Source organism: Vicia villosa, linkage group LG1, assembly GCF_029867415.1.
Source record: "Vicia villosa cultivar HV-30 ecotype Madison, WI linkage group LG1, Vvil1.0, whole genome shotgun sequence".
Lineage (NCBI taxonomy): Eukaryota > Viridiplantae > Streptophyta > Magnoliopsida > Fabales > Fabaceae > Vicia > Vicia villosa.
In genome coordinates this window covers 136,736,147-136,752,476 of record NC_081180.1, presented here as the reverse complement: position 1 = coordinate 136,752,476, position 16,330 = coordinate 136,736,147, and the positions used below count along the sequence as shown (strand labels likewise).

Sequence of the window (16,330 nt, the reverse complement as noted above, 5' to 3'; positions counted from 1 at the left end):
GGGGAGAAAGATTCATTGGTGCTAGGAATAGACACACTAGATGGAGAAAGACAAATTGACTTTTTGTACAAAAGGATGCATGAGGAAAAAGATATGATATATAAGTTTTTTTGTATTTGAATTTTCAATAATGTCTTTCCTCTTCTGGTTTTCATTACAAATCCTATAATATTTCTCAGTATATTGCGCCTGTTCCTTGGAGTCTGTGTGCATGCGTTTTGGCTTCTTGGACAGCGCGTTGCTGGCTTCCAACGTCTTTGTCCTTTAATGTTTTGTCTGTTTCCCAGGCGTTTCTATCCCCTTTCTTCTTCTATAAAAGGAGGTCTCACGGACATTTCTTTCTTCATTTTTACGCAGGAATGGGTGGCGCTAAGGGAGGAAAAGTCTCTTCAACCTCACGTTCTCGTGGAGTGAAGGAGGTGAAGGAGAAGACGAAGATTTTGACCAAATCTGCTTCTCGTCCCCAGGGGGGCCGGGGCTCGGACGCGCAGGCTCAGTCTTCAGGTGTGAGAGTCGTGGTCAATGCTGATGGTTCTGAGACTGAGTGGGACGAGGATTGGTATCAGTATCTCCATTCGGAGGAGTTCACCCGTCGGGCAGAATAATGCGTTTTTCTTTTATTTGATGTGTACTTTGTAATTCTCATGGATGATGAACAAAGTATCGTTGTTGTGCTTTTCGCGTGTATATTTGTTTTTGTTTAATTGGAAGATTTGCTCGACTGTAGTGTATTTTTTTGTAAAGCGCACTTTGTTATCTCTTTAGATTGAGAGTGTGTTGAGTTCAACTACATACTAGACAAAATCACTAGGGTATAAAATTATTCTCTAAGAAACAATGTATTGTTATCCTCAAAACTAAATAGCAGATGTATAACCAAATTTTGTTCTTACAGTAGGGCTTAATGAAGTAGATTGCAATGATATTTGTTTTCATAAAAAGGTGTATTTGTTTGTTTGGTGATTCTTCTAAGATTGGGCTGAGAAGTCGGTGAACAACGGTAGGTAAATGAGCAGTAAGGGTGGGAGAAGGGAGAGGATGAGAGGTTGGAGAATTGGGTGGTTGAGGAATATGATCAAGGGTAGGAAAAGGTTGAAGGTGAGTAGAAAATGTATGTTTTATCAGCCTTGCCATGTACTCTCTCCGTTTCTTTGTAAGTGTCATTTTAGCATAAAACTCTTCAATCAAGATAGTGGATTATTAGAGTTGTTTTTTCTATTATACCCTCATTTATTTTCTCTTTCTAAATAAATTCAATAATTATTCTATTTTTTCTATGACTAATTAAAGAATTTATTGAAAAAGTAAGAGTATAATTGACAAATTATAACATTAAACTATAAAAACGACACTTAAATAGAAAAAAATCTATCTAAAATGACACTTAAAAAAAAACAGAGGGAGTAACTTTAAGGAATAACTTTTATATATTAGTTAAAACGTGACAATTTAGCTTATCAGCTATAATGAAAGTTGTATATTGCCCCCATTTAATAAAATTTTATATCATGAAATGACAATTTTTTTCCCACTCTACACATTCCTTTTAAACAAAATTATTTGATATTTTCACAAATATTTCAAAAATAGTAGTATAATTATGAGTTAAAAGGTAGTGCACCGATTGTGTAAAATAATTTTGCACTGTCATACAATAAAAAAATCATAAATATACCATGTCATTGAATTTTTTTTAAATAAAAAAATAGTTTAATTGAATACATGGGTGGTGATAGGTTGACCGTGTAAAAATATTTTACACCGTCAGTGCATCATCCCTTTTCTCTATAATTATTGTACTTTGTTAGATTAAATAATAATAATATTATCACTAATTAATTAATGGTTAAGAATTTATTTGTACTTTTGAAAAATTATTTATATCATTATGTACTTCGTATAATATTATATTGCGCTATTAACAAAATCTCCTAGATCCATGACCATCCCTGCTACCACATATGATCTAGTGGTAATGACTGGAGTTACAAACAAGGTGACGCCTCTTTATTTAAACTCCAAACCGTATTGCATATCCTTCCTATCGAGTTGTCTTTCATCACGAGTCAATCTCCCAAAGAATATGATGTGAAAATACCCACGAGTTGGAAGTCAAGTCAAGAAAGAAGGCAAAAAAATACTGATCTAGAAAAGATTGAGTTCAAGGTAGATCATCTACTAGAGCATCTGTGACAGGGAAAAAGTCTGTAACAGAGATGAAGCCCTTCATGAAAAGTCAAGCTCAATCACATGAATCTGATTCATATGCTGATGAAGATTGAGTTACTTTCATTGACTCAGGTGGTAGGTTTGAATAACTATTTTAAAAGATAAAAATTTCCTTTTGATATTCCATGTTGGTTGGTGTTGTAATAATATCCTATCTTGTCTCTTGAGAAATTTTTGAATCTATGTTGTTCTAATGCTCTGACGTGATGAGCTACATGCTATATTCTCTTCCTAGCATCTGATTACATCAAGTTTAGTTTGTGCTTCTATCAGTTGAATATGCTTGTATGCATGCATGCTTCTAATTTTTTTACATTTACTCTAGGGTTAAATACGTTTTTAGTCCCTATAAATAAGGGACCCTGCACTTTTAGTCCCTCTAAAAATTTTCTTAGAAAAAAGATCCCTACAAAATTAGACGTCACGTAATATAGTCCCTCCCATTAGTTTTCACTAACGGAGTGTGATGTGGCATTGTTGACATGGAAAAAAAGAAAAATTGATATTGCCACACTGGATAAGGAGATTAACTTAAACTTAAGTCTATCAAATACACATCTTCAGAAAACAAAAGTCAAATTCACACTCTCGTTCCCCCCCCCCCAAACTCTAACCCTAGCTGCGCGTGGTTTTGGTTCTCCATTGGTGGTCCCAGCTTCTGTGTGCTTCTTATTCTATCCTCTGCGTGGTCCCTCGCTCCGGTTGTTGTCTCCTCGTGGTCCCTCACAATCGTTGCTGTCTCCATCTTCGTGGACCCAGGTAATCGCACTTCTCCCAATTTAGAATTGTTAGGGTTTCGTATTATATTCACTTCTCTTTAGTTTATACTTTATCTGAAGTCAACCTAAAACTGTTAGTAATATGTATTGGTCAGGAAATGATTACGTTTAAGGCAGTGTTTTATATAAAAGGTTGTTTCGTGAAAGACCCAGAGATTAGATACGAAGGTTGGACTGTAATTGGGTTTAACAACTAAGACATAGATTATTGGTCGTTTTATGAAGCACGTGACTTAGTGAAAACCATTGAACCTGACTTTGATGAAAAAACTGTTAAGATGTGGTGGAAACCTGAAAATGGTAGTTTTGAAGAAGACATGTTGCCATTTAGGGATGACTCAGATGCTGCTGAGTTAGTGATGTTTGTTGTTGGAAATAATTGTGATGCTGAGATATTTTGTGAACTACAACCTGAAGAAGGTGGTAGTACCTTTATGGATAGGATTAGGGAGAAGGGGAAGGGCAAAGCAGAAAATGAGAATAATAGTGAGGATGAATCAAGTGATGAATCAGTAAGGGATGTGCATTTTGATGATAGTGAGGAGGAAAGAATGAAGGGTTTTGCTGAAGAAATGGATGATGTGGTGAATGGAAATTCTGCTGAGCATATAAATCAAGAAAATGGGGAAGCAAATCCTGGTGCAGCAAGTCAACAAGTTAACAAAATTAGTATCACAGAAGAAATGGGGAAGCAACATGTCATTGAAGATGAATACATGACAGATGAGTTGGATAGTGGGGCTGAGGATGATAGTTCTGATGAAAGGACATGTGTTATAAGGTTCAATGAGGAAGATAAACTGAGCAAGGATTATGTCTTCAAAGTAGGAATGGAATTTCGTTCATTGAGACAGTTTAAGGATGCCATACTTGAGCATAATGTGCTAAATGGAAGAGATGTGAAGTTTGAGAAGAATGATTCTAATAGATGCAGGGTTGTTTGCAAGGACAAGAAAAAGTGTAATTATACAGTATTGTGTAGTAGGGTGTTAACATCCACAACTTTTAGGATAAAGACACTATTTGCAAAACATAAGTGTGGGAGAAAGTTTTTTAATAAAAGTGCTAAGGCAGAATGGGTTGCTAAGGTTATTGTAGATGGTTTGAAGAACAACACTAAGATGAAACTGAATGAGGTAGTTGCTGATATTAGACAAAGGTATTCCACTGAAATTCCAGGGTGCAGGGCATTTAGGGCAAGACAAATTGCAAGACAAATAGTTGAGGGGGATTCAAGCAAACAATTTAGTATGTTGTGGTCTTATGGTGCTGAGTTGAGAAGGGCTTCAGCAGGCAATACATTCAAAATCAACACTACTTCATTTGCCCCAGGATTGAAGCCTAGGTTTGAGAGGTGTTACATATCCTTTGATGGGACCAAGAAAGCATTGACAAAGGCATGCAGGCCCTTTATTGGATTGGATGGATGCCATTTGAAACACAAATATGGTGGTATTTTATTCATTGCAGTGGGCAGAGATCCAAATGACCAATATCTTCCTGTTGCTTTTGCTGTAGTTGAGAGTGAAACAAAAGACTCTTGGAGCTGGTTTATGAAGTTACTTATTGAAGATATTGGAGATGGCAGATGGTGTTTCATATCTGATCAACAGAAGGTAACATGTAGTATCTTAAAATTGATTATTATTGTTGTTTAAATGTAACATGTAGTATCTTAATATTGATTATTCATGTTGTTTGAATAGGGACTGGTGCAAGTGTTTGAAGAGGAGTATCCAGCTTATGAGCACAGATTTTGTCTAAGACATTTATATGCAAACTTCAAAAAAAAGTTTGGTGGAGGAACTTTGTACAGGGATCTCATGATGGCAGCTGCCAAGGCTACCTATTTTGAGGCACATGAAGCAAAGATGCTTATGATCAAGGAGGCCAAATTGGAAGCTTATGAGTGGTTGGAGACAATTCCCAAGAACAAATGGTGTAAGCATGCTTTCCCTTTTTTCTCAAAGTGTGATGTGTTAATGAACAATTTGAGTGAGTTTTTTAATGCAACCATTTTATTGCAAAGGGACAAGCCAATTATTACAATGCTTGAGTGGATTAGGAATTATTTAATGGGGAGGTTTGCAACCCTTAGAGAAAAAGTAGATGGATACAATGGTCAAATAATGTCTAAACCATTAAAGAGATTAGATAGAGAGATTGAGAAGAGTGCTAGTTGGACAGCAACATATGCTGGTAGGTATTCATTTCAAGTTACCCATGTACTCTTTACTGACAGCTTTGTAGTTGACCTTGAGAAACATACATATAGTTGTAACTTTTGGGAAATAGTTGGGATACCATGTAGACATGCAGTGGCAGCCATATATAGGAAGGTGGATGACCCAGTGAGTTATGTAAACAAGTGCTATCACAAGAGTACCTATGAGGCATGCTATAATGAAGTCATCACCCCTTTGAATGGCCAGAACAAATGGCCCAAAACAACTCAACCTGATATGTTTCCACCACTGTACAAACGTGGTGCAGGGAGGCCCAAAAAACTACGTAGGAGAGAAGCTGATGAGGTTAATCAGAATAAATGGCAGAGAACTAATACTAGTCATAGATGCAAAGTTTGTTTTGAACTAGGTCACAACAAAAGGACTTGCAAGAAAAACAAGCAAATTGTTGCATAGGTGTCCCAACAAATGTACCAATTGAAGAGGGTCCAACAAGTGGTGTCCAAGCAAATGTGCAAAATGAAGAAGTTCCACCTAATAATGTGACAACTACTGAGGATGTGCCTACACAGGCCAGTCAAACTGCCCAAGCAAATGTGGCAGCAAAAAAAGAGGTATTCAAATTCACTTGAATGTATTGTTTACTTATCTGAATCATTCACTTAACTAATTTGTTTTCTTGCAGCATAAGGCTAAGGGCAAAGCTTCAAAAAATGCCAAGTCTAGAACAAGTGGTACAACACAACCATCAAACTCTTCACCTGTTGATAAGTATTATGAATGGGATGCTGAAACACTAGAAGCCTTGCTGGATTGGGATGATATTTTGGACATTAGGCCTTTGAGTGTGGATTCTGCACCCATCAAGAAAAAGGATGCTCAGCCAACAAAGGATAAAGAACCAGTTGTTGCTGCCAATGATTCTGGACCATCTACTGCAACTACTGCTACAAAGGCCAGGGATGGAACCAAAATTTTCTTTGGCCCAGCTCCAAAAAAACCAAAGAACAAACCACTCAAACAACATGTAGGTGCATCATCTGTTGGACAGGTTCCTCCTAAACCACCTACAACATCTTCAGCACAAGTGCAGCCCAAAGCAAAAAAAAGTAAAAGTGATATGGATGTGGCAAAAAGGCAAAGTGATAGACTCAGAAGCCTCAAGACAAAGGCTATTCCAGGGCCAGGGAAAAAACCAGATCATCCATTGGTGATCGTTGAGGAGGATGAAGCGACAGAGGATTCAACAAGTGGTGTCCCCAAGATGAAGAAATGGGATGACATCTACAAAGGCTTAACTCAGTGACTCATGTTGTTTTTGTTGATTTTGGAAACTATTTTTTTGTAATCAACTGCTTTGTTTGTTATGGTGCTGCTTGTTATGGTTATTTACCATCTTTTGAGACATTTATTTTGTTTAACTCAAGTCAGCTTAATATGCTGCAAACATGTGCTAATTACAATGCATTATTATGTTATGGAATACAATTACTTATATATTCTGTGCTGTAATCAAATTAGAGGTTACTAATTATACTATGTCTTACTGTTAAATACGACAATTACAATGCATTATATATTATGGAATACACTTGCTGCTGTAAACAAAATATATGAGTCAATTTATAGGTCATTGTAGATAGGTCACTATGGAACCTGTCAAGTTAGATGTTACCCATATCCAACAGGTTTATATCATACAAATTGTAACATTGCCAACAGGATTATAGCTCACTATGGAACCTGTCAACTTAGAGGTCTTGTAGTTTTTAAAACAACAACATGAGTAACAAACAATTATTAAACCCAATCCACAACATTGCATTCAATTTCAGAAACTTCAAATTGTACATTACAGAAAACTTAAAATTGAACATTACACCTTACACAGGTTTTGCTAAACTTAAAATTGCACATGAACAAATACATTTAACCCTTAACACGAGATCCTTAACATTTACATTTTATTAACAAATACAAATTAACCATGAACAAAATTGCTAAGCAAATTGTCTTCATCTTTCCATAAAATCCCTCTGTCTTCTGTTGGATCTGCAATTCAACATTCTTCTTCATTGCTGACTCATATAACTCCTTCAAGGCTTCAACAGATTGCATCTCTCTTGTCTTAGTTGGGTCATTTGTCCATTCTTCATTTAAACTCTCCGTTATGTTATGCCCTGGTTCCATATCATCATCCCATTCGAAGAGGTTGCACGTTTCATCGCTTTGCCAAAAGGGACACCTCCAGAAAAGTCTTCCTCGATTACGGCCGTTCTTGCAGCGATACGATGTCATACGAACATTGCAGGCACACATTCTCCATATACGATTGCTCACACTTGTTGAATGAACTGCTGAAATCGAGTTGCCTCTATTTGAAGAAGACGCCATGGATTTCACGCGAAGCTGAAGAAGACGAAGCAGAAAGATGAAGAAGAATATTGCTTGGAACAATGAAGAAGGAAGAAGACGATAAATGGGTGAGAGGGGAGAATAAGGCAATGAGAGGGAACAATTAGGGTTTTCTGAATAATTATAATGGGACTCCAACGTGTCAAATGAAAACATACAGCTGGCCAGCCACGTCACACTCCGTTAGTGAAAACTAACGGGAGGGACAACATTACGTGACGCCAAATTTTATAGGGACCATTTTTCTAAGAAAATTTTTACAGGGACTAAAAGTGCAGGGTCGCGTTTTTGTAGGGACCCCTGGCATAATTAACCCTTTACTCTATGTTTGTCTAGAGAGTAAAATGTTAGTGTGAGAAAGTGTTTGTCTTGAGGTCGTGTCAAATATCTTGACATGCTGATTGATACTGTGACAAAACTGTACTACTTCTTAGGAAGAGTAGTCCTTGGTTGCTGGATATATATATATATATATATATATATATATATATATATATATATATATATATATATATATATATATATATATATATATATATATATATATATATATATATATATATATATAACTATTTAGAGGGAGCATGAGTGTCTGTCATGCTTGTTGTTGGTGTTTCAGGCATCTGTCTTGTCTTCACTACTACTACTACTACTACTACTAGTATGTGTGTATGATGTCATACCAGATGTTCTAACATGCAAGGATCTGTACCAAAGGAGTTTGGCCTTGAATAATGAGTTTGGTAACGATTTTTTAGACCTCAAGAAAGTGGCATAACTAATTGAGGTAGCTGGTTTAATGAAGAATGTTGTTAGTAATTGTTCTGATGATTTGGGTTTCCCCTTAAAATGGGGTTTGGCCAAAATTATGGATAAAAAGGGGAGAAATAGTTGTTGTTAGTTTTAGTTCCATGAAACATGGGGAGTACTATTACACGGGGAGCATAGTTTTGCATGCTGAGTTTCTCATTTTTTTTTTGTTTTTAAGATGTCACATGTACTAATGATAACTTTACTGAGTAAAGAGTGTTACTATGCTGATATCTTTAGGAGTAAAGAGTGTTGCACAACTGATGTCTTTAGGAGTAAAAAGTGTTTCTGCTGCTACTACTACTGCTGCTTGTATAACTCAGATGTTTTTCTATTTTGCAGTTTATACAAAATTTACATGTATTTCTTGTAGCTTGTGTTTTGTTATTTTGGTTTTATTTATTGTCTCCAGATTTACTGTGCAAGGGTTGTTTTAGCCAAAATACATTGCTGTGCTGAATGCCAGAGTTTGAAAATCTTCATAATCTCCTTTATCACAGAGTTAGAATCAAAACTCATTTTATGAGCATTCCTTTAGAAGAATTGTCCAAGAGCATTCCATAACTTGATTTTTTTTTATAAAGTGCACTTTGTTATATCTTTAGAGTCAGAGTGTTGAGTTCGTAAGCTGATGATGTCATACATTACTTCTTCAGAGTCGGAACTGTTAGTATTCAACTACATACTATACAAAATCACTAGGGTATAAAATTGTTCTCTAAGAAACAATGTATTGTTATCGTTAAAACTAAAGAGCAGATGCATAACCAAATCTTGTTCTTACAGTAGGGCTGAGAAGTGGGTGTGCAAGGTAGGTAAAGGAGCTGTAAGGGTGGGAGAAGGGAGAGGATGAGAGGTTGGAGAATTGGGTGGTTGAGGAATATGATAAAGGGTAGGAAAGGGTTCAAGGTGGGTAGAAAATGTATGTTTTATCAGCTTTGCCATGTAACTTTTATATATTAGTTAAAACGTGACAATTTAGCTTATGAGCTAATGAAAGTAGCATATTGCCCCCATTTAATAAAAATTTATAGCTAGCATGAAATGACAAATTTTTTTCCACTCTACACATTCCTTTTAAACAAAATTATTTGATATTTTTACATATATTGCAAAAATAGTAGTATAATTATTGTACTATGTTAGATTAAATAATAATATCATCATTAGTTAATGCTTAAGAACTTATTTGTACTTTTGAAAAATTATTTATATTATTATGTACTCCCTATAATATTGCCCTATTAACAAAATCTCCTAGATCCATGACCATCCCTGCTATCACATATGATCTAGTGGTAATGACCGAAGTTACAAACATTATAGATATCATATTGACGATGATTTAAGATTTTGTATTTACAAGGGGGAGAAAGATTCATTGGTGCTAGGAATAGACACACTAGATGGAGAATGACAAATTGACTTTTTGTACAAAAGGATGCATGAGGAAAAAGATATGATATATAAGTTTTTTTGTATTTGAATTTTCAATAATGTCTTTCCTCTTCTGGTTTTCATTCCAAAACCTATAGTACTTATGACTATAACTATTTTTGGGTAAAAGATAAGAGTTGAAAAATATGGTTTTTGGTTGTTTCTTACTTATAATTGTTTCATGTTTCATTAACGGAAAAAAGGATTTTAAAAGTTTATTTTTTTCCTGATATTTGTGATAGTTGAAGTCAATGATGTTGAATTGAGTTTGGGGTTTATGGTAATGTAATTTGAAGTGGTTGGAGGTAAGGGATGGCTAAAGAGAGCAGCATTGACGTCACTGCAGACTCAGACCCACAGGCTATGGTGGTTACGAAGATGAAGACAAGTTGGATTCTGTTTGATGCTACTGGCCAAGGGTCCATACTTGACGTGGACAAGTATGCTATCATGCAAAGGGTTCAGATCAATGAACGTGATCTTCGAATCCTTGATCCCTTTCTCTCTTACCCTTCTACCATTCTCGGTCGTGAGAAGGCTATTGTTCTTAATTTGGAGGTTCATATCATTCTTGTTTTTGTTTTTCCATTGTATTCTGTGTTTTCTGGTTTTTAATTTTTTTTTTTTTTATGATTATGTATTTCAGCATATCAAGGCTATAATCACTGCTAAAGAGGTTAGTCACATTTTGTTTCTATCTGTTAATTTGTTGTTTCCATTGTATTGTGTTTCAGTAAATGTTTGTAACTAAATTGTGGTATAGGTATTGCTGCGAGATCCAACAGATGAACATGTGGTCCCTGTTGTTGAGGAACTCAAGAGGCGACTGCCTAAACAAGGAGACTGTAAAGAGTATCTTGGTGGTCAAAATGATAACGAAGCTGCTGAAGAAGATGGTATGTTAGATTAAAGATGAACTGTGTAAAATAATAGTTGATTGTGTATTTTCCATTTTCTTGGGAGTTTCATATCATGTTCGCTTCCATTTTCTTCGTGAACTCGCAAAGGATGAAACTATAGACCTAGCTTACTGCAAAACTCAAGAACAAGTGGCCGATGTGATGACAAAACCTTTGAAACTTGATGCCTTTGTGAAATTGTGCAGCCTATTGGGAGTGTGTTCACCGCCAATAGTAAACTAATTGTTAGTATTAAGGGAGGATGTTAAAGTTTTACTTTCTTTTATGTTAAGTTATTGTTAGTATGGACTAAGTAATGTTACTGTTACTGTTAGTGAGCAGTTTCTTTTACCTATTCTTTTGCCAATATCCCACGTTTCTAGTGTTTGTTAATGCGGGCTATTTTTTTTTCTCAATTTCAGTTTCTGTATGGCTATGTAAAAGCCCTTTCTGTTATTCAATCAAATAAGAAAGATTCTCCCTAAACTATTATTTTGTAAACACGTTTACTTCACAATCCCATATCTAAAGAACTTATCAGAATTGATTCTTGTCAAGACATTGTTTTTCTTCCTTCATCTGAATGATATAAATTCTGTAATGTAGAGTCACCGTTTGAGTTCCGTGCCCTGGAGGTAGCCTTAGAAGCCATTTGTAGTTTCCTTGCTGCACGTACAACTGAGTTGGAGATGGCTGCTTATCCTGCATTAGATAAACTTACTTCCAAGGTACATTAATAATTCAATTCCTTATCTTGTTTCAGTTTTGATATGAGCCCTCCTCTAATTATGGATGCTTTCCCTTACATGATTTATGTTGATTGGCTTGAAATGTTGATGTTCTAGTTCCATGTCTGACCTTGAGGAATCTGTTCGTTTTATTTTTTGAAATTCTCGACTTTATTTTGTTTAATTGCTATAAACTTTTGAATTACACTAATCTGCAGACTAGTAGTCGTAACTTGGACAGAGTTCGTAAACTGAAGAATGCAATGACAAAGCTGACTGCTCGGGTTCAAAAGGTATGTCAAGTTTTCTAGTGCTAGTGAAAAATTTGTGACCGGAAAATCCTGATTTCTTTTCATGAATATACTCTGCGCTTTCTGCTTCAAAATGATTATTGATCTTTTGGCTATGAAATTTAACATATATGAAGTAGGACGGTCGATATTTTTGCAGATCATATCACTCAACAGTTCTTGTTATTGGCTGCAGGTTAGAGACGAGATTGAACAATTGCTGGATGACGACGAAGATATGGCTGACCTATACCTGTCGAGAAAGGCAGGATCAGCATCACCAATCAGTGGATCAGGTGCTGCGTCCCAAATCATAGAATCCAATATATCCAGAGCAAGTATGGAAGCGATTAGTTTAGATGAAAATGGCGTGGATGAGCTTGAAATGTTACTCGAGGTGATCACACTATTTTCTTCAAAAAGTATTTACAAAGGGATCTTCCTTACTTTTTAAAATAAAATATACTGATTTATCGTTTTCATTTTTGCAGGCATATTTCTTGCAAATTGATGCTACACTAAACAAACTAATCATGGTAAGTGTCGTTTCCCGTTGTCAGTGTTAATTAATTAATGTGTTAGCGTAAAAGCTTTTGCGAGTTTTTTTGAACTCTGAATTTGTTGTTTGTTTCGTTACCTCATAGCAGCTGGATATCATATTTATATTTAGTCTAATTACTTTACTTTTTTTTCTTTCAATATAAAGCTACGCGAGCATATTGATGATACCCAAGATTACATTAACATTCAAGTAAGCAACTAGCAGTTTATTTACTAGTAATATCAATCATGGTTTTAAGTTGCAGTTCCGAGTATTGCAATTGTGGTACTTGCGCTTGTAGCATATGCGATGTGCATTGTGGCCAAACGTGTCATTTTAAAACCACAATGCAAATGCAACGGCGCGTACTGCAATTTAAAACTATGATAACAAGAAGCATTTAGTGAATGACATTTAAAATGAATATGTGTTTTTTCATCCATTTTGCAGCTTGACAACCGTCGCAATCAGCTTATTCGGGTACATTTTATATTTTCCACTATGCTGTCTTCTATCGTGTTTTGTAAAGCGACCGTATTTGCTAAACCTTTCAACACTCATGCAGTTGGAGCTATTTCTTAGCGCTGGAACTCTATGTGTATCTTTCTACTCGCTGGTGACTGCTATTTTCGGCATGAACATCCCATATACATGGAATGAAGACCACTCGTACATGTTCAAATGGGTAAGAAAACCGTTGCTGCTTATGTGCAAATTTCCTAACAAAATAGAGTAATATATAATCATGTAGCATGTTTACTCTACTTGCAGGTAGTTATTTTGGGAGGCGTATTCTCTGCTATTTTGTTTCTCGTGATTTTACCCTCTTTGGTCTCAAAAAAGGGGTTGCATGAAACATGAAAATCAACATGCTGGAAAATTAACTCTAGGACCACCACACAGGCAATTGGGGGGCAGCTGCTATATAACTTTTAATATTTTTAACCTTCAAATTTTATACATTTTATCAGCCTTGCCATGTAAATTTTATATGATAGTTAAAACGTGACAATTTAACTTATCAGCTAATGAAAATAGTATATCGCCCCCACTTAATATAGAATTTTATATCATGAGTCATATTATGGAGATCTTGTTACGAATACCTTTGTGAAAGTACAAGTTATATTTAATTTAAACAAGTCATATTTCCAGACTTTGCTTGATTAGAATTAAAGGTAACGTTAATCATTCTCTATCATTTTGACTTATTACAATTTAGTGTTTTAATTGTATAGTGTAAAATTTTAAACTGGGAATTGTATTTGTCTTGTTGAACAGTGTGTTCTGTGGATACATTTCTCATCATTGCTTTCACAGGATTGTTAGTGCCTAAATGGTTGTTTCTCAACTTAAACTATACATACATCTAATGAATCTGTCAAATTGTAACAGATTTATTTCAGGCCATTGTGGCTTATGCCTAATTTAAATGCTTAGAACATGATAAAATATGACAGATATTTTTTTCACAACAGGTTTTATGTATTAACTGTTTACTTGACATGTATGTATGTGATGGCACATTTGTTTACTTGACATGTATGTATGTGATAACACATTTGTTTACTTGACATGAGTGTTGCGGAACTGACGAAAGTGTCTTACAATGACTTCAGCAATGACATTCCAATCATTTCTCTCACCAGGATTGACGATGTGGATGGCCGAAGAACAAAAGTCTGTAACAAAATTGTTGAAGCTTGTGAGAATTGGGGTAACTTCCAGGTTATCAATCATGTTGGAACTTCTCCTGGTTTTGCAGCTTGAAATTGATCAAGACTTCTTTTATTTCTTGGCAGATGTTGATGAAAACTTATTGAAGGCTCGAGCAACAACTTTGTCGAAACTCCACACTGGAACAGAGACATAACATGAATGAAACTTTTTCATATCAAGTGAAACAAATACTCATCATTCTTTGGTTAACATTTTCTATGGTATTTTCTTCAAACTATAATATCACAATGTTAATATGAAACAATAAAGGAAAATAAGAGTTATTACATGTAGAATCCAAGTAACATTTGTTGTCTAAGGATCATCCTGCAACAAACACATGAACTAGACCAACTCCATTGAGATCTTCGGCTTAAATTCCTAGCCTTAGGGTTAGGGGCCTTGGTTTTAGTGGTGCTTGATTCCGGTTCTTCGTGTGCATGTTGAAGGGTTCCTTTTTTATTTGTGTTTTATCTGGATCAGAGTTTGTAAGATGGTAAGAAAGGGTAGACCGGCGACCGTAGCAGATGGATGGACGACGGTAGGCAATATGAAGAAGCGGACATCGAAGGGGGGTGGTTGGGAAAAGAGCATGAAGGAAGGGGAATCTAAAACAACCACATATTTTGTAACAGAGTTCGCTGATTACTGGGAAGCCAGAGATCTTTTCCACGAGTTCAAAGGCTTGGGAGAGATAGATGAGGTATACATTCCTAACAAGAAAACTAGATGGGGAAAGAAATATGGCTTTGTCAGGTTTTTCAATGTTGACAATGAAAAACTGCTGGAAACAAAATTGGACAACATCTTCTTGGATGGCAAAAAAATCTTTGCCAATCTACCTAAGTTTCGAAGAAACCCCAGCCCTCAAAAGCGCCTAATCTCCAGGCATCGCGACGGTAATGCAAGAAACGACTGGCAAAACATGGGCTCAACACCAAAAAATTCGCTTAACCCTGCAAAGAGGTACGGGAAAGGATTGTCTTATGCAGCGGTTACTAAGGGAGACACTACTGAGAAAGGCGAATCTTCGATCGCTTGTCTAGACTTTGAGGTAGGAGTGGATGAATTAGCAAGATTTGAGAAGGCCCATGTGGGGGAAGTTCTATTACCAGGCACAACCTATGCCATGCAAGACATCTTGTACGCGGAAGGTCATTTTGATGTAAGGGTTATTCCTTTAGGTGCAAATCTGTGTATTCTAGAAAGTGTATCGGAAGGAGCATTGGAAGCGGTGCAGGAAGCAAACAAACCTTGGCTGGACCAATGGTTCAGGGTGATAAGGAGATGGGAAAGCAAAGACATCGATAAAGAGAGAATAACATGGATAAAGTTATTTGGAGTTCCTTGTTTTGCTTGGAGTCGAACCTTTTTTGAGTTTATCACAAAACAGACAGGGGTGATGGTTCGGGAGGACGCTATAACGGCCAGGAAAGACAAAATGGATGTAGCAAGAATTCAGATTCGAACTAAATCCTTCTCTATGATCAGGGAAGAGATTAAGGTTCAAATAAATAAGGAGGTGTTCAATATTCTAATGATGGAAGAAGTTCAGGGGCCAGAGGAAAGCTCCATAAGCAGTACCGTAAACCAGCTTGACCCAATCTGCAACAATTCTTCTATGAATTCGGTCAACGAATCTGATGATCTTTCTGATAGTGATTGCGAATCTGAATTTGTGCCGGAAACTGGCGAAGAGGTACCGGAGGAGGACGACCGGACACCAGTGCTAGATGAAGCGGTGCCTAGAGGAGGAGTCACTCTATCCAATAAAGGTGAAAAGGACAAAGCGATGGCTGCTAGCATGGTCGGTTCTGAAAAGTCACCTGACAATGGAAAAGTTTTGATGGTAAGTTGTCAAAAAGGTCTTCAGGAGGCGCCTGCGATAAGACGTTCCAAATCCCTGGAAAGTGAAAAGGTCTTAGGGGTCAGTACTAGGTTAGAGTTACCCAACGAGAGAGAACGGATGGACATCTTTACTGGGCCGGTTTTATTGGGCCCAACAAATGGACTTTTATCCTTTGATGAGGCTTGTCTCAGAACCAAGGCGCCAAAGTTTAAGCCCAAGAAACTAAAAAAATTGAAAGATTCGGGCAGCCCAGCTGAAGTATCACAATCCTATTTCGCCTGTCTCAACCCAAATTTCAAGCCCAATCTGAAGAAACCCGTTTTTCAGAAGAAGGATATGGTGGAGAAGAGCGTCGAAGGTTCTACTTGTAGATGTGACTCCATGACTGATTCAGACATCATCAATTGCAATAACAGGCTGATGCTGAACACAAATTCTAAGATTGGGA

The 16,330-nt window shown here is 36.4% G+C and overlaps 2 protein-coding genes across 2 annotated transcripts; both read left to right on the top strand.

The window, feature by feature from the left end:
- The first annotated feature begins 359 nt into the window (after positions 1-359).
- On the top strand, positions 360-6,500 carry LOC131655272 (uncharacterized). The gene is made up of 5 exons (XM_058925168.1): positions 360-504; positions 3,234-4,624; positions 4,715-5,641; positions 5,680-5,808; positions 5,880-6,500. The coding sequence occupies exons 1-5, from the start codon at positions 360-362 to the stop codon at positions 6,498-6,500; spliced, it is 3,213 nt and encodes a 1,070-aa protein (XP_058781151.1).
- Positions 6,501-10,090: 3,590 nt separating this feature from the next.
- On the top strand, positions 10,091-12,536 carry LOC131655262 (magnesium transporter MRS2-2-like). Its single transcript, XM_058925158.1, has 8 exons — positions 10,091-10,414; positions 10,503-10,532; positions 10,620-10,752; positions 11,362-11,483; positions 11,702-11,776; positions 11,970-12,170; positions 12,265-12,309; positions 12,480-12,536. Exons 1-8 carry the CDS (start codon positions 10,169-10,171, stop codon positions 12,534-12,536), a joined length of 909 nt encoding a protein of 302 aa, XP_058781141.1. The 5' UTR covers positions 10,091-10,168.
- Positions 12,537-16,330: the final 3,794 nt, after the last annotated feature.

Coding starts and splice junctions, on each gene's coding strand:
- LOC131655272 (XM_058925168.1), top strand. CDS start 360: ATGGGTGGCGCTAAGGGAGGAAAAGTCTCTTCAACCTCACGTTCTCGT. Junction 4,625..4,714: donor TCATATCTGATCAACAGAAG/GTAACATGTAGT, acceptor TTGTTTGAATAG/GGACTGGTGCAAGTGTTTGA. Junction 5,642..5,679: donor GCAAGAAAAACAAGCAAATT/GTTGCATAGGTG, acceptor CCAATTGAAGAG/GGTCCAACAAGTGGTGTCCA.
- LOC131655262 (XM_058925158.1), top strand. CDS start 10,169: ATGGCTAAAGAGAGCAGCATTGACGTCACTGCAGACTCAGACCCACAG. Junction 11,777..11,969: donor TGACTGCTCGGGTTCAAAAG/GTATGTCAAGTT, acceptor TATTGGCTGCAG/GTTAGAGACGAGATTGAACA. Junction 12,310..12,479: donor CACTAAACAAACTAATCATG/GTAAGTGTCGTT, acceptor TTCAATATAAAG/CTACGCGAGCATATTGATGA.